The sequence below is a fragment of the Hirundo rustica genome, chromosome 12, assembly GCF_015227805.2.
Source record: "Hirundo rustica isolate bHirRus1 chromosome 12, bHirRus1.pri.v3, whole genome shotgun sequence".
NCBI classification, from domain to species: domain Eukaryota; kingdom Metazoa; phylum Chordata; class Aves; order Passeriformes; family Hirundinidae; genus Hirundo; species Hirundo rustica.
Window position 1 is genome coordinate 1816086 of NC_053461.1, and position 25510 is coordinate 1841595.

General features: G+C 39.0%; 1 protein-coding gene across 2 annotated transcripts in view; it reads left to right on the top strand.

Annotated features, from left to right (window-relative positions):
* IL17RD (interleukin 17 receptor D) overlaps window positions 1-25510 on the top strand; it is a 43161-nt gene that overhangs the window by 14210 nt on the left and 3441 nt on the right. Inside the window, exons 2-12 of one of the 2 annotated variants that reach the window (XM_040076721.2) lie at window positions 8682-8739; window positions 11910-12035; window positions 13874-13992; window positions 14653-14773; window positions 15802-15846; window positions 15939-16090; window positions 16479-16544; window positions 17397-17451; window positions 18371-18481; window positions 20139-20323; window positions 22588-23524. In XM_040076721.2, the coding sequence (XP_039932655.1) occupies window positions 8682-8739; window positions 11910-12035; window positions 13874-13992; window positions 14653-14773; window positions 15802-15846; window positions 15939-16090; window positions 16479-16544; window positions 17397-17451; window positions 18371-18481; window positions 20139-20323; window positions 22588-23524 (1975 nt within the window). The remainder of the gene's footprint in view (window positions 1-8681; window positions 8740-11909; window positions 12036-13873; window positions 13993-14652; window positions 14774-15801; window positions 15847-15938; window positions 16091-16478; window positions 16545-17396; window positions 17452-18370; window positions 18482-20138; window positions 20324-22587; window positions 23525-25510) is intronic. The other variant, XM_040076722.2, reaches the window with a different exon arrangement.

The window sequence follows — 25510 nt, forward strand, 5'->3', positions numbered from 1 at the left end:
TGTTTTGTTCAAATTCCTGGTGTTGATTGTTCGGTGTTTTACCACTTGTCTTGTAAGGGGGGAGCTCCAGTTTGCCTGCAGGTGAGCAAGAAGTGTTTGTGCTGCTTTGTGTATGTTTCTGACCCTTCCAGATGGAGTTTTTTTGGCTGCAGATACGGTGGCTGTACTCCTTAGAGGGTAACCAGGGGTGTATAAATTCCTTGGCAGCCAAAGGTTTAAATCTGCAGCCACCAAATGTATCTGCCCTTGTCTCTGAAGTTCAGCCATGTGGATCATCAGTGCACAGCAAGCACTGGACCTTCTAATCCTCTCTGCTGAATGCATTACTGCTTAAGCTGTGCAGTAATTTCCATCTTCTCTGTGGACCTGGACCAGACAGAGGCTTTGAGAAGGAATTGTTTCCTAGAAGTGCATAGTTCGGCAGTAAGAATCTCTCTTGGCAGAGGCTTTGGGGAGGTGGGGGTAGCAAAATGTAGCAGCAAAGGAACCAAAGTCTGTCTCTATAGCTGAAGGAGAGGCAGCACAACTGAGGCTTGAGCCTGCCTGCAGGAAGCAGCTTCTGCAGCTTCTCCATTAACTGGGGGAGGAAAGAAAGGGAGGAGTACTTGATCCCTTCCTAGGATTTGTAGGGAAATGTAATTGGTTTTATTAGCACAGTTGATGTACAAGAACATTTACTTCTAACCCAAAAGTATCTTTAGTCTTTGTGTTTGACACGATGGCCCCTCCATTTTTCTGGCTTGTTTCTTTCTGCTCATCCGCAGTAAAGAAGTCTGGAACAGTCATCATGATGTGTTCTGAAACTGCAGCAACCTGCCCCTCACTGGAGTATGGAATGAATGCAGCACTTCTTGTGTCCCTCCTGGCAGTGAACTTAGTGCCACAGGCACCCTTCCACTGCTGAGTAGAAGCCCACCACATTTCAAATCCCGGCTTCTCATTGCCCAGGGCTTTTTACGTTCTGTAGCTCACAAGGATGAGAACGTTGGGAGGAGATGCTTTGTTATTTTAAGGAAAGTTGTTTTTTTGGCTTCATCTTCTGTAAAAAGAAGTTTCATGTGAAGTATTGAAAACACTTGGTAGAATGGTAAATGATTCTTTAAAACTAGAACATGGGGATTTGGCAAGTAAATAATTGGTTATTCCTGGACTAGAACCATACTGCTTATGAATTCAGTTTTAAAATCTCATGGATGAGTGTGTATTTCTAAACAATTGTGTTTTTCTAAATCCCTAAGAATAGGTTTTTATGTCCAAAATAATTGTTTCAAAGGCAGGGATTAAGATGGAAGAATCCCAAATCCTACCTACTTTAAAAGTTTTGAGTTCTGTGGCACTTGAATCAGTGCAATTATTGCTAAATTACCTAGCCACCATGCCCTCCTGAGCCAAGGCTTTGGTCTGTTTATGTGTCGGTCCTACAAAACCAATGCACGTTAATATTCTTTGCAGTCATGGTCTCTTGTGAATATGTGATACTTTCTGCCTGTATGTTTCGTTCATGTAAGTAAGAAGTAAAGTGAACTTTAGAGAACACGCATTTCATATTTTCTGATGGCAAACTCTTAAAGAATTTTGGTCACTTTCAAATAATACTATAGAAATATCTGGGTGGAAACATTGTCTGAATACACCAAAATAAAATAGATGTGCTATGTCAAATTTTTCACATTCCAGCCTTCATGTGATCTTCTGCTTTAAAGATTTCCTTGCAAGCAGCTGTTCTTATCATTTTCAGAAGTTACAAAGTGGATAATCTCACTCTGGACTGCAGATAGAGTATTTGTAGTCTGCTTGAGTCTCTTGCTCTGAGGCTGTTAACAGTGAAAATGTCCAACACTGCAGTAAATTTCAGATTAGAATTTTCTGTAGATCAAGCAGTTAAATCACAGTTTTCCCAAGGGATTTTTTTTTTTTCATGGACGGGTTAGTTTAGAAATGCTTGGGCATAAGCTAAAATCCAGTGCTCATGCAATCATTCCCATAAGTGTGAGGAACTCCTGGGGACTTACTGAGGTTGTGGATAACTTCCTATGAGAAGAAGAAAGATACTCTTAGAGTGGAATAGTCAGCTTGTTGATTGGACGGTGTGCTGTGCAGTGTGTTAAGCAGTAAACATCCACTGCAGGTTTCCTTGATTTCTTCTCCATTATTTCAGATAACTGTTATTCTGTTTGTTGTTTAGAGCACAAGTCAGTGTTTCTCAAACTAATTTGTGTTGGGTCGCTCTAAAAGCAGCTTTAGCAATTTGTAGCCCCTTTTCCTTCCCAGTCATAATCACTGCTCCTGCACCTGTCTTGGCATAGCTTTTTCTCCCCCTTCCCTTTCCCTAACACCTTGTCTTTTCTCAGAATTCTCCTGCCAGGGGTCGTGTCCCACAGTTAAGAGAACACTGCTTTGGCTACAGACTTTGGGCTTTTGTCCAAATATCTTTAGACCAGCACATTTTAGTATTGTCTGTGGGAAATGGGCTGTGTTTGAAAATACTTATTCTGGTAACTTTTTGGGGCTTCTTGTTTGTTTTTAGAAGGCTTTTAATTTACCAAACATTACTTGCACAAGAATTTTGAAAAAATAAACTGTGTCAGTGCAAACAATAGAAAACTTCTTAGGCAAGCTTTCAAATTACGTGAGAGAACTCAGAGCTGTTTTGCTGCCCATTCTGTGCCACGCTTTGCTGCATTAAATTCCTGAGTTTGACTCAGAGATTTAAAATTTTCATGGTAGGTGGTGAACAATATAGATTAAATTTGCTTCCTTTGTTGTTAAGTTGTGCCCCTAATAACTGCCTATTCATTAAAGAAACCAGTTCACATAATTTCAGTGAACAGCTGCATGGAGCTGTGGTGCATCTGAAGAGTGGTGCCCTAAATGCTTCTGGTAGTGTTTCTGCTTACAGTGGTTTTTCACTTCTCTGTCAGACAGACTCATGTAAGATAACCTTCCACGCTGCCTTTTTAAAATAGAAACTAAACCAGGCAGGAATGGGGCATGATGAAAAGGCATTTTTTACTGCTTTGGTAGGTTTTCTGTTTTCTTTTGTTCAGAGGGGATATGCTGTGGTTCGTGTTCTTCAGCCGGCGTGTTTCACCTCAAAAATCCCCGAAGACCCCATGAAAAGAGTATCCATGAATAACTTTCAGGACCACCTTCTTCCCTGGTGGGATTTTAGCCAGCAGCTGTTCAATTCAATATTTTTTCTTGATAGCAGGACGTTGAGGAAACCATCTGTAGTTGAAATGGCAGAAGGATTGTTCAGGCAAAATGTGATTACAAAATGTGGGAAGTCAACCATAAAACCATGGATAATGTCATTGAGGTTTAATGATCACAGAATGTCAGGACAATGCAAGGGGAGTATGAATTCTTTGTGTTTGGTTTAAGAAAATAATTATTACATGTTCTTCCAAGTAAGTTTTATCTCACAGATGCTTACTTAAAATGGCTTATTTTTGTTATACCTGGATTACAGCTCACTTTGCAATATGACATTATATAATCCAATATCTCACTCTGGGGCTTCTATATAGTCCTAGTTTTGAATTTCTTACATAGAAGATTTTGACTGTTGGCTAAATGGTTTAGCACACTTTTTTAAAAATGCTGGTATGGATGCTTTGTAATCTGTTTCCATGTCATAGGGCTCAAATTGGGGTAAAGAGCTGTGTTCTGGGAGATGGAGAAGAAATGTGCTAAATATGAACATGCCTGACAGTTTTAAAACAAAGGGAAATGTGTTGTGCCTGCCTCTGGTCACCAGGCATCTACTACCTGGAAGGCTGAGCTGTGCTGAGAAAATCAAAGTTAAAGAATGTTCATGTGAAACAAGGGTTCTTCCAGATCAGAGGAAGGGCCCGATTGATCTTCCTGACAGTTGTGTACAAGTAATGTGCTGGCACAGGAGATTGACCACTGAATTTTCACAAGCAACATGGAAGGAAAACTGGAATCTTTGTGCAGGACAGGCTGTTGTTGACAAGGATGTGTTAGGGAAGAGCCAGCTAGCCAGCTCCTGTAACAGGATAATCAGGGATTTTGGGGCCCTCTCTACAAGAAAAGGTGCTGGAGTGCATCCAGAGACGGACGAGGAAGCTGGTGGAGGGGCTGTCTGAAGTCTGCTGAGGAGAAGCTGGGGGTGTTTAACCTTCAAAAAAGGAGGCTCAGGGGGAAGCTTATGGCTCTGCAATACCTGAAAGGAGATTGTAGCCACTTGGGGCTCAGTCTCCTCCCAGATAACGAGTGACAGGACAAGAGGAAACAGCCTCAAGTTATGCCAGGGAAGGTTTTGTTTGGGAATTAGGGAAAACCTCCAAACCACAAGAGTTGTCAGTCATTGGCCCAGGTCAGTGGTGGTGGAGTCACCATCCCTGGAGGCATTTGTAGGATGTGTACTTGTGGCACTGAGCAACACAGGTTAATGGTGGCGTGGCAGTGCTGGGGTGGTGGTTGGACTCAGTGATCTAAAAGTATTTTCCAACCTAAATGATCCTATTGCTCTAAGATGTTCACTCATGCTCAAAAGCGATGGTTTTCTTTCCCAGCTAATATATAATTTATAGTGAAGTAAAAGCAGTGCTTTGTCTTTCATGTCTCAGGTCAGATTGGAGGCGCTCTGAGGACACATTCAGCTCCTCTGCAGCTGAACTTGAGTGCAGCAGCTCTGGAGCAGAAGCAGTGAAACGCTAAATAGCCACCAACAAAGAACCATCCAAAACCCGGGAGCTTCTTGTAAATTGTGTTGCTTACATAAGAACAAGCACAAAAGACGCCAACTTAGTAAGAGAAGTTAAAACCAACCTATTTAGAAGAGTCTAGGTTCCTCTTTAAAATATGAAATAGGCACCAAGAAGTCTGTTGCTCCATTAATTCACTTTAATTTACTTTAATTAAAACTTATTTCTTTAGTGTCACTGAGATGTTTTTTAAAATGCTATTCCCATAATTTGTTTATGCAGTGCGGGATTATAGATATAAAAAGAGGTAAATCTGAACAAAATTCGTGGTTGCAGTTGTCAGTCACACCAAATTTATAAGTAGTAACAGTACAAACCCATTCACCCAGGGCTTAGAATTCATTCTGCAGTCAATGAAGTACACACAACTTACATACTACATGGATTATATATATATAACAACATCAACATGGATTAGGTATTTAGTTATATTCTCTTGAAAGCAATTCAAAATGCAGGCATCTAAATAATACAGATAATTTATCATTTTGCTGATGACTCTAGAAATGGAGAATATTTTTACTCGGTGGAAAGCATCAGTAACGCTTTAAAACAAGGAGAGCAGATGTCAAATATAAAGCCCTTGTTTTTGTGAGCAATGAATATGATAAACACAGATCATTCATCTTGATGCTAAAGTTCAAAAACAATTGTCCCCTCAGTTTGCCTCATGGGTGTGTGAAATTAGGACCACGTGTGCGTTGATGAACAACATATGAAAGATGAATCATGATTGCTGTTTTGGTCTGCTGCACAAAGCTGTGCTGGAGGGGTGGTGATTTCCTACCTCCTTTACCAGATTGCTGTAATTAGTGCTAGCATCTCTCTCTGTTTCCCAGTATTTATGTTCAGGTGGCTGCCTGACAGTACCTAGTCACACACATAAATTTGCTTTCTTAAATGTTTGCTCAACAGAAGAATGTTGGAGTGTATTTCAATATTGTTTGTAAGAAAGATTAGTTATAGAACTATTATGAAATCATTTCTATCACCAGTGCTATCTCTGGCAGGAATTGCCAGACATAAAAAGTAGAAGTTTCTTTCAAATAGGAAACATTGTATGTTCTAGGTTAAAAAGAAGAGGGCAAAGTTCAATAAAATCAAACAGAGTTTTCATTTCATTCAGTTGTATTTAGTTTATGCCTCTGGCAGCAGACATTAGTTTAATTTAACTTCTCTTGGAGGCACAACTACTTCCTGTGGTTACAATATTTCATTTTAGCTTTATTTCTGGATATGTAATCCTAACTTTGTTCCTCTCTGGCCTAGCAATGGGTGAAAGAGTTGTCATAAGTGCATTTCATTACTGAGCTATTGCTATAAATGGGGGCTGGGTATTAGAAAAATATAAACAAACAAGGGAGATTAACTTTGTATGATAGTCTTTGTCTTTTATTAATACATGTGCTCTTTCATGTTGAAAGGTGGATGTTTAAATAAAATGAAATGCCTGTACATGCCTTGAACATCCAAATGAGCTATTAATTCTTCAGAGGATGATGTGTATTGGTCTTAGTTAGATCTGTGCTGAATTAGGATAGCTAGGGATCTTAACCTTCATTGTTCAGTGTGTTTATACGCACTGAGGAGCAGATCCAGCCTTGATCTCTGTGGTTTGAGGTATGTGATGTGTGCTGGCCCAATGTAGATACAGGATTTGGATTTTAGCTTGGCACGTTTTCTGGGGAGTTCTGTGCTCTGAGCTCACGTAAGGTGAGATTTAATGTGCCTAACGCCTCCTCTGCTCCCCCAGCTTTTTGACAAATAAAGTTTTTTGTAATTTAGTGTGTGTGCACTTCAACTTTGATTATCTGTTCAAAGATCAGTGGTCTAGAGTTCTTCAGAAAAGGTGCTTTGGCTGTTTCCTTTCCTATGTATCTCTTCTCAGTCCACGTGTATAGAAGTATGCAGACCACGGGGATTTTGTAGGCAAAGCTCCAGGACACAAAGACTTGCTTTCTAGTAAAATTCAGAATAAATTAAATTCAATAAATGTAAATTCACCGAATTTTCATGGTTAAATAATGATAGAATCACAGGATGATTTGGGTTGGAAGGAACCTTCAAGATTATCTACTTCCAACGCCCCTGCCATGGCAGGGACAATTAGCTAAGAATTCAGAGCCCCGGGGCCATAACATTAGTATTTATAATTTTGAAGTAAGATGCTCTGAACAAGTTCTCCTAGCTATAAAGCACCTAAATAGCACAATTAATTTAATCCAAAATCAAGGGAATGCTTCCTGGGAGAATGTATTTTTTACCTCACAGCAGGGAGTACATGAGGGATGAATGCTACAGTTGAGCATGATGAAATTATCTGAGTAGCTTACATGTTTTAACTTACAATTAATATAACAGTTATTTAGTTCAATACTTTGGGGTGACCCTAGTTCTCTCACTAATTACTGCTGCCTTTTTGTGCTTTTTCTACACTTTGGAGCAAATTTTTGCCACTACTTATTTGGCAAAATAGGTCTTAGGTGCTGCATCGGTTCAGCGGAGTTTGGCTTATGTCTGTCTTTGCATCTAAATTATCAATGCTTGTGGTATATTTATTTATGCTTATACTGTTACATATTTTGTTATGTCACCAGAATCCCAGTAGAAATGCTATTAAAGGAGAAGTGTTGCCTTTCTATTTTAATATAGCATATAAAAATTCTATCTAACGAATTGAAAAGCTTGTGCTAATTTTCTGTGGAGTTTGGTAAAATTTGTCTTTCAAACCTTCAGCTCTAGGACAAAAGGAAGATGAGTATCAATTGATTTGATGGTTAATCTCCCTTTATAAAAAGTCAGTAGTTACTTTTTTGTGATGTTTTAAATCAAATAAATCGTGTCTTTGTTTTGCTGTAAGTTAAATGTCATTTAATAAAGATTAGAGAAACAGAAAGTGAGTCAGACTAGAACAGGTATTAACAGAAAAGTTACAACTGAAAAGAAAGACTCCTTCCTGTTTCAGGAAGCTTTTTGTATAACAGCTGGTTCAATGCCGAACTAAATCAAACTAAAAGCCACCTAAGAAGAAAGTGAGATTACAAATTTAACTTGTAACAATACTATCAAAGTCTGAATTGCTTTCATCCTTTAGGAAGTGTGTTAGGTTTTTTTTTTTTAACTTGCCAACTCCTACCTTGTTTTTCTTTGTGCATACCTGGGTGTGACTGTGAAGAGACACACAGTGAGTGCTCAGGCACGATCCTGACGTCTAATCACTGCTGCAGTCATTTTTGCTGATGATTTTTGCTGTTTACATTGTAGCAGTGAACCCAGATACAGTTCTATGTGAATTGGTGGTATCTTTTTGAAGCAGATGGTAAATATGAGGTATTTTGCCTTTCAGGGAATGACATTGTGTCCTAAGAATCAGTATTCCAGTTCCCAGCTTTGTGTCTTGTGAGGATGCTGCTACATTTTGTGTTTCAAAACCCCCTCCAGTGCTTTCTGGAGGGGAAGGTATTGCATGTGTGAGGGCCAAAGTACTTTTCTGGAAGTAGAGAGGAGACAGCAGGCTCATCACCCTGGAGTTTTCCCTGGCAGAGCAGTTTGCAGTATCGGCTCTAATAGTATTTGGTAAAAGAAAAGGGTGTCTGAGGTAGCATAATGGGTTTCTTCAGTGTCATTCTCTTGGAACTTCTGGTGCTCTTTTTCACAGCTGTGGAGTGGAAAACACCTCTTTGCCTGACGTTCTCATCTCTTCTCTTGCACCCTGTTCCCCTTGGAGAACCCAGTTTGATTTGTCATTAAGCCTTGATTAAAGGTATTAAAGGTTTTTGCATACACATTTCACCTAGGTGGTGGAAGTTGAGGATATTACATAATTTTCTTCCAAAAATAAGCTTCTGTGAGTTCCATCTACTGGGCAGGTTGTACTACTTCAACCACGATTTCATGTCTTCATGCAAATACCACAGACTTTCCTTTCTCTTTGTTTTTTCTCTACAGGGGCTGTCATCGGTCATGAAGAACAATGGACTACTCAACATCACTTTTAAATATGACAGTAAGTTGAAAATCTGCACTATAGTCAGAGAAATCAAGGACTCCATCACAGTTGTCAGTATATAACAATGTGTCTGTTCAAATGGCTCTAGGAATAGCATAAGCTCTTCAATATTGACATAATTGAAAATCCAGAAAATTTGCATCTGCTGGGTCTGGGAGATCTTCTCCTTCTGTGTCTCACTGATAATAAAACTATCTAACAATTTGTAGCAGTTTCTCTTTCAGATTGGCCTACATAATATGCCCAGTATTTCACTGGAACATTATAGAAAATTATGTTATTCTGTGAAAAATATAGTCACTGAAAGGTTCAGTACAAACAAAGACATTGGAAAAGATTATTTTGAGCTTCATGCAGCTTTTCTCTGATGTGTAATTTTGGGTGAAAACGCCATAAAGCGTGTCTCGAGGTGGAAAATGTGTAGTTTCTACTCGTATACAGATAATATATTAAAGAACTTGTCTTTGCAAGGATTAATATTGAATATGAACATTGAATATTGAATAGCATCCCTTCATTTAGCTGAATCAATGGGAACTTTTCATTAGCTGCAGTTTTCAAGGCCCAGGGCCAATGGCAAGCTGCTGCCTACAGATGGCTTCAGAGCCGGAGCAGATGTGGTGTTTGCAGCTAAACACAACTGAGAACAAAGTAATCTCTGGCATAGGAACAGTGATAAACAGCTTGCAGCAGTAATACTTCAGACTTCTTCAAACATCTGCCAAATGGCTGTTATCTCATTGTTGGGGGTTGTTTTAGATGTTTTGTCATCTTTCCTGCCTAAGTTGTCAGAGCAGGACTGCTAACTACATTGAGAATTTGTCCTTATGTGGGCAGCTAGCGGCCATCGTCAATATAAACTCAATGTAAAGTCAAGACAAGGTCCTAATTTACATTAAAACGTTTGTTTTAATGCCAGTGCAAGTCATAGGTGTTTTTTTCTGCCCACCCAAAGAAATTACCTCAGATGCAGAATGCAGGTAAAGTTTCATCACTGAGAGCATGCATCAGGAAACCCAGCAATAGTGATTTGTTTCATTCTGATCATCCTTTTGCTCCTCTATTTTTTGTTAATTTCTGAATTTGCAGTCCTTCACTGTGCATTTTTTTTAAAGTGATTTGATCTTAATACTTAAAATGAGCAAACTTTAAATGTGTCAGATTGTACCAGATGTAAGTGATTGCTAAAAAGAAGTATGATTTCTTTTTTATATCTACATAAAGAAAACTAGGAAATGATACCAAAGAGATCCCCATGTTTAGTTAACACAATGTGTCTGTTAAATCCCAGTATGTGTCATTTTTTTTTCCATTAATTCTGGCACTAGAAACTGTGTTTATCCAATGAGAAGTATTAATTCACAATTCTGCTGGCACTGTGTGCTTCCTGGACAAAGGAGTTATTTGAGTTCTGCAGGACTAGGAAAAGAGTTAGCTGATATGAAGACTAAAGAGCTCACATGGCATAGAAATATGTATGTACCTTTAATAAGCCAGCACAAAAGAGAATTTGGCTTGCTGGCTGTGGTTTAAAGACTCATATTTTGCCACAGAGCAACTGTAGGAAATTGTGTTTTATGTTGCTAAATTAGTTGGTTAGATTATCTATTCAGGTGAAAAAGAAATGTCTGTATTTTTTAGTATGTCACTTGTAATTAAGTAAAAGAAGTGGTTTCCGAAGAAGTGTGATTTTTCCCTGCTATTTTCTTCCTAAAACTGTTCTTTCTAACTGTGAATCAGTGAGTTGCAGTCAAACTTCAGGCGTTTCTGCTGTATTCCATTTTGGCAATTGTCATTTGACCATAACATTCTAGTAACCGGGATCCAAAATCTTGGGCTTGCTATTAATTAGATCCAGACCTAGCAAAAACCGGTTACTTCAAACTTTCCATTGAAAGGCATCCTCTGTGCTAAGAGAAAGTTCATGCTGTCCCTGAGTTCACTCTCAGCAACTGAACTGTACAAACAGCAGAGTCAGTACCAGCTTTTGGAAAAGGCAGTGCTGTACAGACTCTTCTATTCTTATGGCTGTGACAAAGCAAAGACCCCTTGCCATGGTTATTCAGAGTAAAAAGCCATTTGCTGAATCTTCTTTTCTTTTCTTCCCTTGCCTTTAAGATCACGCCTCTAAATTGAACTGAAATTTCCTGTACTGACGTATCATAGCACTTGATTTTTCACGTTTCTTTTCTGTAAGCTCTGTATAGATGAATATATAGCATATAAATTATCTCAGTTTTTTTGCATTAATCATCAGTCAGTAGTATACAATCTGCTGATCAATTTCTTCTGGATTTTGTCGGTTTCACTAGTTCAGAAACAGAATGTTTGTTTTTGCACACCAGTCTTCATGTATACTGCGCTCCAGAATTAGTGAATTTCCTGGCTGCTACTTCTCCTCCTGCCACAAAATAGGAGCCTAAATATTGTAAAGCTTTAAAAGTAATAAAAGTTTTGAAAACAAAAAGACATGGTAAAGTTCAACAACAAACTCAGGAGTCTTTTGTTTATATTTTGTTTTCTTAATTAAAGCTCAAGCTGTGGCTCTGTAATTTTAGGGAGTACACCGTATTTTGTGAGGATAGCCAAAGACCAAAGCAGTCCTGAGTGAGTCCAGTGGCAGTTCAGTGGTCTGTAGGGATGTGGCTGAGAAGAGATGGATTTAAGCAGTAGGTTCTTTGTGGTCAGGATCAAGCAGTGTCATGGTTAAAAGCATTTCTTGGGCAGTTATCGAGCTTCACATGATTTACTGTTCTCATGTGTGCCTGACCATTTACCAACGTTCTCTTGCTTTGAGCACTGTACGTGAACAAAGTTAATATCAGTCTTCTTATTATTTTGAACAACTCCAAGGAAAAGCTGTTCTCTTTTGGGAGTCCCAGTGCACGTGATGTGGTGCAGGTTACACTGGTTCTATAAACTGGTAATATCCTTGGAACTCCTGTGAGCTGTGGGTTGGCAGCCACTGAGACTGGTTGTGCTCAATGATTTGGGAAGTTCTGTGGGCTTTTGGGTCTTGAGACAAAAACTCCATCTAGGTTTGCTGTGTAGTACTTAGAGAAAATAATGCGCTGGTACTTTTACTTCGCTCAGTCTTGAAGACACGTTAGGGAATTTATGTCAGCAAGAATGTTTTTCTTAAAGTGTTTATTTGTCCATATTTTCAGACTGCACTCCTTACCTGAGTTCAGTGGGAAGACACGTGATTGGAGACGTGCAGAACATCACCATCAGTCAGTTTGCGTGCCAGGAACAGGTGGCTGTGATGATCCTTTGGACAGCAAATGCCATTGGTAAGTCCTAGAGGGAAATGGACTCATTGATCATGGGTTTGGTAATAACTTCCTGCTCATAGGTATTAAGTCAAATAATTAAATTATGCGTGGAATCATTGATGCAAACTGCCTAAGAAGGAAGCGATTCTTGACACCTTTGCAAAGCTCCTAATTTTTCTGGCTTTCTTCAAAAGCACCCTTAAAACTGGGATGTTCTCTGCAGCCATACACTGCTTTTTACTATCCCAGTTTACTGGACTCCTGCTCTTCAGAACTGTGCAGCTGTCTCTGGTTTCATTTTCTGCCCTAAGGCTTTGGTGCATTTCAGTGGCATTGATTGAGTTTAGTTCCTGATACACTTAAAGGTTCTTTAAGATACAGATTTTTCTTACAGGTGGAAAACATTATCTAATCACAGCTATACGAACTTTAATGTGTTTCCTTGCCAGGTCTAGTGATTAAGAGTATTCCTCAATTACTTCAGTGTCACTGGATGTACCTTGTTGCCCACTAGAGCAGTAGTGTCCAAAATTGAGTACGTGCAGAAATCCATTTCCACCGAGAAACTTATTCTGGGCTTTAAAAGAATATGTGAAGAATCCACTGAATCCTGCAGAACTGTGCAGTTGCAGGCATTTGGTAATCTTCAGCTGCAGATTGGATGAATCAAACATCCATGGGAAGCAAAGGCTGGTGTTCTTCCTTGTACTCCTCAGAGGTTAATCCTCTGGGCACTTTGAGGACGGAAGTGCTGTTCAGACATCTCGGGTCACAGGGGGGCTGGACACTTTCTCTTTCAGGGTCTGCGCCTGAGGACAAATTGTGCTTTTGTTCAATAGAATGCTAGGAGCATGTTTGGCAACGCTTTATCTTCTACAAAATTAGAAAACATTGATAAAAAGACACCCATGAAAATTAGTGAACCAGAGGAGGTAGTGGAAAATACGGAAATGATACATTTGGGAATTTATTTTTTGGATTGACAAGCATAGCATAAACTGAAATGAATCTACTTTGATTAACGTAGCAGTTAGTTTACAAAAGCTGTGTCTGTGTCATTAATAAATGTGTGTAATGCTGTTGAAGAGATGCAATTAGATGGAGTAGTGAGAATTAAAGAGTGGTGCAGTGCCTTTGATACCTGAGCCACAAAACTGTCACAGGGTAACACTGGCATTTCCTGGGATATTCACATCACCGTGACTCAGTTTGGTCATATCATGAAGTAATTCTGTGATGAGGACATTGTAAAGACACAGTGCTAAGTTGTAGTAGAGTAACTTGAACAAAATGGGTGTAGTTCTGGCAGCAGTTATGAAGAACTTGAAGTATACATGCACTGGAATAAATTCCATTCCATTTTAGTAAAGTTTTCTGTTAGCCCTTACCGTACTAGAACTAAAGAAGTGGTAACAGTTGTTACCATTTTAATCTGGTAGTCTCAGAGATGATAGTAAAATTTATAAAGGAATGTTTTTACAATTTGCCAGCAAAATGTTATATTTGGTTGTTAAAGTGGAAATGTGAAATTACTATAAAGTATTTCTGAAGGTGAAGGAGGTACTGATAACTTATATTGCAGTGGTAATTTGGAAGCCCCAGATGAAACATGGGCCCCTCTGTTTCAAGCGTTACACAAGTATGCAGAGATTGTAGCCTTTGCCAACGACTGAATTCTAGATAGGCAGGATGGAATATGCAGCACTGACATACAGCAACAGGTATTAAATACAAACGTATTTCCTGTGACTGATAAGTTTTATTTTTAAAGACAAATGAAATATGTTCAAATTACATGAAATACCACATTATGCATTTTGAAATATTAATCTGCTTAAATGTCCTGTTGTTTTTAGGTATCGAATACCTGAAGGGATTTCGAGTAATACTTGAAGAGTTAAAATCAGAGGGAAGACAGTGCCAGCAGATGGTTTTAAAAGATCCAAAGCAGCTCAGCCCCAGTTTCAAACGAGCAGTAAGTGCTTTGTTTCAAGAAAAGTTTGTGTTGCTCGATTTTGTGAGAAGTCTTGAAAGTGTTTATCATCCTGGAATGGTTTGGCTCATTAAAGGTCATCCAGTTCCAGCCCATCTGCCATGGGCAGGGACACCTGCCTCTATCCCAGGTTGCTGCAAGCCCCATCCAGCCTGGCCTGGAGCACGTGGAGGGATGGGGCATTCACAGCTTCTCTGGGCTCCCTGTGCCAGGGCCTCACCTCCTTCACGCCGAAGAATTTCCTCCCAATATCTAATCTAACCCTACCCTTTTCAGTTTGAAGCCATTCATTCCCCCTGTCCTATTGCTCCATGCCCTTGTGAAAAAGTTGCTTGGTTCTTGAAAGTGTTTTTGGTGAAATTAATGATAGTTGTTGCTTTAGAGAGAGCTCTTGTTCCTTTTGACAAAAACTTTCCTCAAGTTGAGCGCTGTCATTTTGGTGACTGGAGCACAGATGCACGCCTGTAATAGTCTGCATCCAACTGTGTGTTGAGATTGCTCGTGTCAGGTTGGAACACAGGGGTACAGGAAGGATTCTTAATGTAAAAGCCTTTGATTGCAAAATTGTGGGCTTGTTTTGAAAAATGCTTTCAGCTATGATAGTTGATTTTAAAATACGTTGCAATCTTGTCTTTTTTGTAGGGGATGGAGTCCCAGCCCTTTGTAAACTTGAAGTTTGAAACTGATTACTTTGTAAAGATTGTTCCTTTTCCGTCCATTAAAAATGAAAGTAATTATCACCCATTTTTCTTCCGAACTAGATGTAAGTATTGCATATAACATAGTGTTGCATATGATATAGTATTGCATTTTATACAGTATTGCATATCATCTCTTCAGTGGGCCTCCCCTCCCCTCAATGTTTGGTTTTCCCAGCAAAGGAATGTAGTGGATGATGATGCTGGATGAATCTGGGGATTCATTATAGTTATATAGTTATTGGCATTGTTGTGGAAGGAAGAGCTGGGTGTTAAGCAGAAAGCATTTGCATGCCATAGGTAAGTCTGTGATGTGTGATCCTAAGTGTTAGGCAGCAACCAGGGGAAAAGTCTCAGGTGGGCCTGAGATTATCTCAGGTTTGCCTAGAGCAGGACTGTTCATGTGGTTCTCAGTTAACTCTTGAAGATGGTTGGCTCCTCTCTGGACATTGTGAAGAAGGGCAGGTTGTTTTTTGCTCTTGAGATTATAATTTAAAGACAGATGTAGAGGAGGACATGTAAAATTAGGTAGCGGCAGATCAAGTTGAATTTCTTGCAATTACTTAGCAATTCCCATTGGAGGTGGAGAGAAGAAATTTGAATAAGCTCCTCAGTGCTCCCACAGTATGGTGAGAAACTGGAAGTATCTTTTGAGGTGAACTGTTGATATTTGTCCTGCTAAGGGAGTTTTTTCCCTGTAAAACTTGCTTAAAGTATTTTCAAGTCTCTCTGTTAGCACAGACCACTCTAGCATTCATAGCAGTGCTCAGCATTACTTGCTTATTCTGAGTAAATATATTTACGGCTAGTTTTAACTTCTTCTCCTGATGTGCAGTGCCTGGTGTTATCCCTTTTGTTTCACTAAGAAATGTGATATTCAAATTAATGAATCTCTGTTTATCATGCAAAGATGAGAAGGGATTTGGAATCATAACAAAGGAGTTAAGTTTGCAAGATGCATTTAGTCCAGTCTGGGAAAGAAGTGGCAGTATTCAAAATGATGAATTCCCTACTTTTGCCCTTGTTCTTTTTCTGTTTAAGCAGCTTTGCAGTTTGATACTGTATAATTAATAATTTTTCTGTGTATTTCTAGCATGTGAATTGTTGCTGCAGCCGGAAAACCTTGTCTGCAAACCTTGTAAGTAAAATGTAAAATTTCTATATATTAATCTTAAAAAAAGTTAATGTCCTTGAAAAGTAATGTTGGGATTTATGAATCTCCTCTGACAGACTGGAAGCCAAGGAATGTGAATGTCACCCAGCAAGGTTTTAACATGCAAGTGTCCTTTGATCATGCACCTCACAACTTTGGGTTTAGGTACTACTTTCTTCACTACAAACTGAAGCATGAAGGGCCATTTAAGCAAAAGACCTGCAGACAGGTACGTGGCTGAGTCTTGCACCTCTTAAAAGCGCAAAACCTAGCAACGTGAGATGTTCGAAGGTCTTACGGAAACTTGAAAAACTTAATATAAAATAGTGTCAGTTCTAAAACTGTGAACTATTTGGAACTATTTATGCAAATGACAGTTGTGCTGTGATAGCACTCATCGGTCAAAACCAGGCTTGAGGGCTCTGTTGGACTTGGATAACACGAGTTAGTTCTGCAGGCAGACGATTGTGTAAGTGAATGGCCAGACCTAGTTTTGCTGGTTTAAGGTGTGTTAATGCAAGACTGCACTCCCTACTTCTAAATCAAGTAAATGTGATTTTTTTATTAGGTTTTAAAAGTATGTGAATTGCTTGCAAAGTATTCTTTCTTTGATGTAGGAGCAGAACACAGACACTACAAGTTGTGTTCTTCAGAACGTATCTCCAGGGGATTATATAATTGAGGTAATATTTCTAAACAGAATTTTGTGCAGCACCTAAATGAATATGTTAATGGGGAAATGGAGTAAAATTAAAATATTTCAAATCACGCTGGTAGAACTGAACTTCAGGTATCCCTACTGAAGTAACTCGGGCAAGTAAATTTTCTAGAGTGATGCCTTTTTTTGGGCTTACCTAGAAACAGAGGCCAGGCAAAGTTAGAAGAATAAAGGCAGATAATATTTAATGAAGGGCCTTCTGGTATATTAAGGGCAGATGAAGCCTCCCCAAGGGGCTACAGCCAAAATGGATGATGGTCATGAGATTTTTCAGACATAGACGTTTGGGCCATTTACATATCATCCAATTATAGCTTCAGGTAATGAAGTCACATTCCCCCAGTTTGCTCACCCCCCCAATTCACTTTGTTTATACTTTTTGGGTCCTGAGGCTGTGTGGTGTCCTTGGATCACGGGTCCAAAGGGATTGTTTTGTGTAACCAAAATGTGAAGACAGTTAACTACACTTTATATGGAGTTTAGAGTTATGCACTAATGCAGTGCAGGCTTTGAAAAATACAAAGAGTAAAATCTTAAGGCATCAGAATGTTCTTGACCTTTCCACAGCTTTGCTTCCCTGAGTGCACAGCACTTTGATCTGGGCCTTAAACTGAGCTTGTGGGCCTGCATAATTCCTGGATTTTGATTTTTATTTTTTTTCATTGGAATTCTCTTTCTTGGTCAATTTTTATTATACTAGATTGTGCTGCTCTTTTGTTTTAACTATTTGAACAGTAACTTTCTTCTCATTTGGTAGTAAAAGCTGTTAGTTATTTTCATATTGCAGAAAATAAAATTAATCTTTTACTTTTCCAAGCTGGTTGATGACACTAATACAACAAGGAAAACAATGCATTATGTGCTAAAACCAGGTATGAATTGTTTTTTTAAACAATATACTATATTCACTGTATTGATTTAGATTCAGTTTTAATTATGTTGGAAATAAGTGTCTATTTGACCTTTGTCTGTTTGCCATAATCCATAGACTACTGAGATAATTGTGCTGTGCTTTTTTGACCTAATGAAAAAAGCGTAGAGATTCACACTTGACCATACACACGTGCATCTCTGTGCATTTATATTTAGTGGAGTTTAGATCAATCTAGTTGGAAATCTTTGTGGGAAAGTGGCTTTTTGTATCTGTGGATATGAGGAAGATGACCTTAATTGTATACAATAGTGTAGAAATCCTGTAATGAAATCTGGGAGCAGCCTGACACATCACCTGTGTCCTTCAGCCCCGTACCGAACCGATGGTCTGGAGAACCTGTCAGAACCTCCACATGCCTGTGGACCAGACCTGTTATTGAGAAGCTAAACAGGGATTTCAGAGTGTAACTGCAGCTAAACAGGGATTTCAGAGCGTAACTGCAGCCCCAAAACAGCCACAGATGGGGGCAGTGGGTAAAAGGCTCTAATCCTAATGCACATTGCTAAGGGTGACCTCTGCAGGAATGCAGTTCTTTCTAAGTGGCAGGTGCTGGAACTAAAACATGTCAGATCCAAATGACCACTGCATATCTCATCGAAACTGCCAGCCACAGGGCTGTTCTCCTAGGTCTGGTGTGAGCTGCAGCTCTTGTTACTCGTGAGAGTCACTCTGATGCTGTGGCCGTGGGGCAGCCACCATAAAACCTGCTTTGAAATGGAGCAGAATTTATTTGCCGACTGTATCTTCGACAATTAATAGAGTAGTGCAGCAGTTCTGCGTTCCCAGTCTGAAGAGTTGTTTAGATAATTGTAATACAGCTGGTTTGCATGTGGCTTATTCTGTTCTGTTTTTCCAAGTGCATTCCCCGTGGGCTGGCCCCATCAGAGCCATTGCCATTACAGTCCCTTTGGTTGTCATCTCCGCCTTTGCCACGCTTTTCACAGTGATGTGCCGCAAGAAGCAGCAAGGTGAGAGGGTTTAGTCAGTACAAAGCTCCATTTAAAGATACGCTTTTGCAACCAGAACGGTCTTAATTGATAGGCTAACTCCAGAAATACCTTTGTCTGAAAAGCTTTCTTTTCTGTTTCTCTGTCCTTCCTCCCCTCAGCTTTTCGTGTGTTGAAACTTGTGGCGAATTCTTAGTCAGTGCTTGATGGTAATTGGTTGCCTAGATAGTATTGTGTCACAGATCAAGACTTCACTGAAGAAAGGAGAGAACAAAAGCAATATTGGAAAATACTTTTTATTTCATGTTTCTTTTCCTTTGAGAAAGTACTATATGACTATGTAGATTACAAACAGATTTGCAAATGGATATGTTTTCAACATTCCCTTATTTTACTCAGAAATATCTAATTCATATTTATATTAAATCAGAAGGAAAGTAAAGCCATGTGATGCCAATACTATTCCCAGTGCTGTCTGGAATACTATCTATAGCTGCTATTCCAGATTTCCTCACTTTCCTGGAAGTTGTCTTTACCTTTCATTCTAAGCCATCTTCCTAAATTTATTCTAAACCCTGCTTGCAGAGGTTTTTTAGATTCCATCCCTCCTCGCTGACTTCTCCTCTGTATCCAGGACCTGGCAAGCAATACTTGATACATTTAAATGTTAAAAATATACTGGCATTTATATACTGGCATTTATATCGAATTTAGAGAATCATGTGGTTTCATGAATAATGGAAAAAGAGATTACTTCTCCAAACCTCACATATCTGTGTTATCCACCTGAATTTTGGCACTGAGATATACTGGAAGTGCTATATGCCAGCTGGGTTAAATCCTTTTACCTTCTGGTCTTCTGTAGTTACGCCTTTGCTCACAGCTAGCTCAGTTCCAGCAAAACACCCAGACAAATCACTGAGGATTTGTCTACAATGAGAGTTGTTCCAGAATAGTTATTCCTGATGAATTGCTCTGAATTGAATCCCTAGAAGGATATTTGTATTTTGAATTGCTCACACTTTATTTTAAATTAGCTTAATCAGCTGTAGAATTAGATTGAATTAGTCTGGCATAAGGCCAGATTTTTATGTTCCAGCATAAAGGCATCTTTGCAAGGAAAGAAATGCTAATAGCTGTTTAGATGTAGATTAATCATACCTTAATGTCAAATTAATGTCTAAACATGGGTGTGTATATGTACTAGAGAAATCTTGTATGATATCCTGAAAGGGTCTGTGGACCCGGAGTTTAATATTCTTACCTGGCTTATGTTGTGGTTTGGGTTTTTTTAACAACAGACTTTGTTAGACAGGAAGCTCTTGAAGACAATATACATCTTTTAGGCTTATTTGAACAGAGATTTGAAGACTGTTGAAGCTGAACAAAAGTGAAACAATCTCATTCCATCTATAAAATAAACCTTCCTTGTGTTTTCTGAGTTGGACAGAAATAACTGCACATTTAACTTTGAAAGTGTATTCCACATGCAGTAGCTCTTAAGCTGGATAAATAAAGTGCGTGCAACTTTGCTTTTTCAGGACGTAAAGGAGAGGAAAATCTTTAGAAACAAAACCCCAACATTACTGTATGGACGAGTAAAGAGCCTATAAAAGTAATAAAAACCCAAAACAATATCAAGCTTTATAGTGTGAATCTCTTTTCTTTTGCACTTTAGAAAATATATATTCCCATCTAGATGAGGAGAGCTCAGAATCTTCAGCATATGCTGCTGGTCTCCATGTGGAAAGACTTCGTCCCCGGCCAAAAGTGTTCATCTGCTATTCCAGTAAAGATTGCCAGAAACACATTAATGTCATCCAGTGCTTCGCTTATTTTCTTCAGGACTTTTGTGGCTGTGAGGTAAACTCAGCATTTCATGTGTAAACAACTTTTCCTTAATTGAAACAGCACTCCCAAAATTCTGTGCTTTAAAAGTAGGTATTTCAGTCGCTCCTTTCCACAGAGATAACTTTTGTTATTTTTCTAAATAGTGGCTGTATGAGTTTTCTTTACTTGGGGAAATTGAGATCTTATCCAGTGTAAAAAAAACCAACAAAACTACCTAAACCAACAGAATAGTGGAAGATCATGATTTCAGGACTTTCATTCAGCCATGTTTCGCTTGCTTTGAATTAAGTGCTCTTTCTGTTCAGTAGGTCTTGCGTCTTTATAGTCAGCAGCCACAAAGAGGTATTGTTTGTCTACCTGATAGACTTTGGTATTCCTAAAGCGTGTTTTGTATTGTCATTTAAAAGAAGTTGAATCTATCAAGACTTCTACTTGACTCACAGAGCAAAAACTATGTTATTACAATTATTGTTGACAGCATGTACTTAGTGATTGATTTTTTTTTTGCTTCCCTTCTGTTCCATTAATATGGTAAAATTGACAACTCTTTTTTTTTTTCCTTGTTTTCATTTGAAAGATATGAGAGAGACATTCGAATTGCTACTTTGAATGAGCATGCTTAGAATCTCATACTGCTGTCTAAAATAGAATCCATATGTGGCCAGCTTTTCACTTTTCAGCTGGAAAAAGGCAGGACAATTGTTGGTGTCTTTGTGCTGTTTTTCTCCCACCGCTGGGATGTGAACGGGTTGAGCTGGAGCTGGGTTTCGTTACAGCAACTCTGCTCTCTGGTGCCCAAACACAGAAACACAGCCCAGGCCTTGTGCCTGGTGGGGACAGTCACAACTTTGCCATCTGTTTAAAATAGTTCAGGATAAACTGTTCTGTAAGTAACTTACTTGAAACCCCTTTTAGAGACGTACTTTAGCCCTACTACACTGTTCCCTCTTTGGAATAGTGTTGAGATGAGCTCTTACTGCTTTAACCATGGACTGTGTGGTCTCAGGCATCATACAAAATTTATGTAACAAAATATTGATAGCACCTATGTACAGAAATAGTGTGTGTTGTTATTAAAGCTGTGGACTTAAATATAAAAAGTGATGCTCAGTGCATAACGGAAGAGTTGCACAAGTGTTTGTCGCATGGAATTGGAATGTTTTCTCATAAAGGATAAAACCAGTGGCATTTAATAGCCATTTAAAATAATAGCTTGTCCATAGTAAAAATCCTTCCTCACAGATAGGAGGTCCCACAGGATTTTGAAGAACAGAAACAAAATCAGACACAAAACTACCTGCATCTCCCAAGCAGCAGTAATAAAATGACCTCTCCTCCCCATGCTAGAGTTGTCTGTTTGGAAGGGACTGACAGTGCTCATCCGTTCCAGCTGACCAAGCACTTCAGGCAGGATAACTTCCTTCCTGTAGCCAGCTCTGTGGCAGCAGTTTTCAGGAGTCCTTGTGTTCTGGGTGTCCACCTGCTCTGTCTACTAATGGGGCAAAGTTTTCCACTCTGCTAAGGTGACACAGCAGACAAAAAAAATGTTGTTCTTTGGAAAAACGCTTCGAAGAAGGGTTTAAAAGTGGTTTTGGTGTGTGTCTATTATGGAGGGGGGTTTTTTTCTGTTTTTTTTTTCTCTTACCCTACTACTCATTCCTCCTGAGAGGTGAAGCATCACGTTCCTCATCTTGCTGTACACAAGCATTTCAGGTTATGTAGAATGGTCAGAAAGCTTGACAGAGTACAAAATAACTCCTAGGAGAAAATTTTCAGAGTTTTCTCGTCAGATAAAACTGCTGTTGTTTTGCATCCTAACTGGAGGATCTTGATATTATAGGCACTAACTATGTTTCTATCTAGATTTAAAAATTCTTGGCATCACACTTCATTAATATGCAAGGATGATAAGTGAATATGGCACTTAGGGGCAAGGTTTAGAGGTAGACTTGGCAGGGCTGGGTACAGGGTTGGACTTGACCTTAAAGGTCTTTTTCAATCCAAACAATTCTGTGATTCTGTTACTTCAGCGCATTATGGACCCAGACGTACAATAGTAAATTGTTTGAGACAAATACTATTGTGAATTGATGCTATCAAATTTGATTATAAGTTAATTGTAATTTACTTGATCCAGCCACATTTTCTATGTTCTTTTTATTCCCCAAGAAATACTGCTGTGTATCAAATCCATAGTAGTTTTTTTTTTAAGGAACCACTTGGGTTTATATACATAAGACTTTATATCAAACAGAATTTTTTTTTTTCTTTTCTAGGTGGCTTTAGATTTGTGGGAAGATCTGAAAAACTGTAAAGAAGATCAGAAGGAGTGGCTAATTAAAAAAATAGATGAGTCCCAGTTTATCATCATTGTGTGTTCCAAAGGAATGAAGTACTTTGTTGAAAAAAAGAACTGGAAGCACAGAGGAGTAACCAAGGATGCAGGAAAAGCAGAACTCTTTCTCTTTGCTGTGCTCACTGTTGCAGAGAAGCTTCGTCAGGCGAAGCAGAATTCAGCTGACCTCTGCAAGTTCATTGCAGTCTACTTTGATTACTCCTGTGAGGGAGACATCCCTGCTGTTCTGGATCTGAGCACAAAATACAAACTCATGGACAATCTCCCCCAGCTCTATTCACACTTACACTCCAGAGATCTTAGTGGACAGGATTCAGAGGTGTTTCCTGTTAACGTTAGTAAAAGGAATTATTTCAGGAGCAAATCTGGGAGGTCCCTTTATGTTGCTATTTGCAATATGCATCAGTTTATTGATCAGGAACCAGACTGGTTTGAGAAACAATTTATTCCCTTCCCTCCACCTTCTTTACACTACTCAGAGCCTGTCATGGAAAAATTTGATTCAGGCTTGGTTTTAAATGACTTGGTGAATAAACAGGTGATGGATGGTGATTTTTACCTGAAAACAGATATAAACATTTCAGTGGGGAATTCAGACTCTCACTGTATAATTCAGCACTTAAACCTTGGAGAAGATACAGAAACTCAGGACATTCAAGGTGGTGGCAGCTCTGTCCTTCAGCCGTTGTTACATGTTGTTAAAGCTTCAAATCTGAAAGACATGCCTCGAGATTCTGGAATCTATGATTCATCTGTTCCTTCATCTGAATTATCTTTACCTTTAATGGAAGGACTGTTGACAGACCAAATGGAAACATCTTCCATTACAGGAAGTGTTTCTTCATCATCAGGTTTAGGTAAGATACAGCAGCGTTTCAAAACTTATATTCAATTACTGTGCATATTTCTGCCATCTCCAAATAGGTAAGATAATATGTCAGGAGCCATACAGAAGGCTGCAGAGAAAGGTAAACACTGTATAAAGACAGGTAAAACCAGGTAGAATAACTTTGGAAAAATTAATTTTTTTCTTAACTTAAAGTATGTGGAGGAAACCTTAGCTAGGTAAGATATCTCTAAAATTGTATGAATAAATTACTGCTCATTAATTGACCTATTCTAGGAGAGATAGCTTCTTCCTTCCAGGCAGCTGGGATTTCAGCTGACAGCTGTGTGGTGTTATCAAGAGGGTGGGATGGTGCAGCATTCTCACAGCCAGCCATAACTCTAAACCTGACATCCTATTTTGCTCCAGCACATACTGGATCCTTTAGGGATATCGTCTGTACTGTGGTTAACTCAAGTTTCAGGATGACACCAGGCTTCTCACAAGATGCAGGGCTGGGGAATGAACAAATGGGTTTCAGGGGAGGAATTTAAATGCTTGGAAGACACCCTCCAGAACAGATACCCAGCTCAGATGCCTCCAGTTAGAAGGTGTAAATTTTGCCTCAGGCTGTATAAAGAAAATGATCTAACCTTACTAGTTACAGGATATTGAACTGGCATCAGTGTGGAATGTTCCAGCAAATGTATTGCTATGATAAAGCTGCTCTTTGCTGAGATTTTCCTTAAGCAGCTACAACAGGTGAATATTGCATTTTGATGGTCGTATGCTGTTCTGCCTTCTGGAATGAGTGCTGACAGTGTGTCAACTAGACTTTACTCTTGGGTAAATGAGTTTTTTAGTCTTATTAAGATAATTCATAATAATTTGTAATGTTTGATGCCAGAATTATCTTGGAGGAAGAGAATACATATGCTGATTTACAGATTTAGCAACTGTATTTATCAGCTAGATAGTCTATATGACTAAATAGTTAAAATCTGAAAAAAATTTCAGGTGGAAAAAAATACAGATTTACTGATTTAATTAATTAAGGCACAATTGCTCTGTTTTTAAAATTAAAACTATGTTCTTTAGTTTCCTACCCTCTTCTAACTTAGCCTTTTCTCACATTGGTGGGAAAAACTACAGAAGATCTCTGTAAAGGTTCTAGTGGAAGTAGGATGCTAGCTCAAAATGTATGGCCTCCCTGTAAGAATGCTTTCCCAGTGTCCCCCTCCTGATTCAATTCCTGAGCTGTCAGAGGGGTATCCCAGCTGCAGGGAGGCCCTGGAAGAAAGAGGCAGTCTTTGCAGTAATTAATTCTCAAGTCACATACCCCCTGGTTAACATGCTTCAGCTGCAGAGGTTAAACGTTAGAGCTCTCACTGATAGAGCTGGCTTTTAACACTGATGTTCCAATGTCTTAAGAAACCACAGTAATTTTTTGCCATTTTCCCATTTGCTGTCCTCATCCAAAAGCACCACCCAGCCTGACTCCCCCCCAAACCTCCTTCAGCCAAACCACAGTCCTGGTGAGGTGCAGGGTACAAAGGGAACAGTGTGCAGGGAGACAGCTGAGCATCATCTGCCTTTTAGAGTGCAAGCCATTAAATTTCTTTAGTGTCACAGACATACAAAACATTTATAGCCCTGCTATTTATATGTGCGCTAATGAGAGGAGTAAATAATTTTTTTTAGCTTTTATTCTTGTTCTGAGAGATAGACACATCCAAGTTATTGCTTGGAATTCACCCTACATTTCAGTTTTTTACTTAATTTACCTGTTACTTGGCCAGAACAGATGTGAATAGCTCTGACATTTAGCATCTCAAAAGAAGATCTTTCCTTTCTTCCTTAAGGGACAGTTTGATATAATCTTTTGAAGAAAAATCCTAAATGTCATAACTTACAGTCCTTTCTATCTTTCAGTGCAGTTCCTGAGCAGACTACTGGTCTGCAAAGTAAAGATTCTCAAATAGATCGTCATATTTGGCATCCTCAGCTGGCATTCAAA